The sequence below is a fragment of the Myzus persicae genome, unplaced genomic scaffold (genome assembly GCF_001856785.1).
Source record: "Myzus persicae strain clone G006 unplaced genomic scaffold, MPER_G0061.0, whole genome shotgun sequence".
NCBI lineage: Eukaryota > Metazoa > Arthropoda > Insecta > Hemiptera > Aphididae > Myzus > Myzus persicae.
In genome coordinates this window covers 1-1171 of record NW_019103725.1, presented here as the reverse complement: position 1 = coordinate 1171, position 1171 = coordinate 1, and the positions used below count along the sequence as shown (strand labels likewise).

At 29.6% G+C, this 1171-nt stretch overlaps 1 protein-coding gene across 1 annotated transcript; it reads right to left on the bottom strand.

The window, feature by feature from the left end:
- Positions 1-124: 124 nt before the first annotated feature.
- On the bottom strand, positions 125-1118 carry LOC111035143 (the record flags this gene model as incomplete). Its single annotated transcript, XM_022316664.1, has 1 exon — positions 125-1118. A coding segment is annotated over exon 1 (994 nt), but the record flags the coding sequence as incomplete, so codon positions are not given.
- Positions 1119-1171: the final 53 nt, after the last annotated feature.

The following is a 1171-nucleotide window of genomic DNA, read 5'->3' as shown; positions in this document are numbered from 1 at the left end:
CTATCTTCACAATATATCATATTATATTCGTCATTTACTGATTTTTTTAAAAATTCCCATGAGCTAGAAAAATGTAATAATTCTTCACATAAACTGCTTTTAATTTGTTCAACATCATTGTTACATTCAATAAATGGTTTAAGTTTCAAAGATAATGTAGATAATGCACCACTCGGCATTCCATTTTTGAATGATTCAAAATTGTTTGGCGATAATAGAGATAGATCAAAGTATAATGTATTATTTTTAATAAACCTTGAAGTCATACTTCGTATAATAGCATCAAATACTTTATTATAAACTTCAACTTCAAATTTTTTTGCAGCATTAATTATTGGTTCATCTTCCGTTTCATAAGTAGACATCCTTTTCTTTCTTTGAATACGTTTATTTTCAAACTGATCTTGAATATCACACATTTCTAAATCTTTCTTATTTTTTTCATCTTCAGTATTTTCAATTTCTAAATCAATAATTCGTTGAGCCTTTTCTATAAACTTATCACATGTTATTTTTATATTTTCCATATCTCGTTGGAGTTTTTCTATTTGTTTTAAAGTGCCTTCGACCATTTGTTGACATTTTAATAAATCTAAGCCACTTGTTTGCAAGTATCTTGATAAGGGACCTGTTATAGAAAATATTTTCATAAACATATGTGCAATGAGGATATTTTCATACTTCAATAATGATGACAATATACAGTTAGCTTTAGATCGAATATCGGGCTTAAAACCTTCATTATTAGATATTTTAGATTGACAAATAATCAACTCTGTATACAAAGCATCGTCAAATTTATCATAAGTACCAAAAATTCTGTTAAGGGCTGTTTGCTTTGCGGTCCATCTCGTTTCTCCGATGATTTGAAGACGTTTATTTCGAATATTATCGTGATGATTATTACTTATTGACTTCCAATTATTCATACGCTGGTATGATTCTTTAAAAAATACGGCACATGAATTAATGATAGAAAAGAACGTTGCTACTTTAACTGGGTTTTTTGTAGCGTCACATATTACCAGGTTTAAAACGTGGCTATAGCACCAAACATGAACTTGTTCGGGCGCTGTTTTGCTAAGCCAAGACGTAAAACCTTTATACATGCCTTGCATATTAGCTGCACCATCTGTAGCATTCCCAATACAACGAGTAATGTTTATGTCTA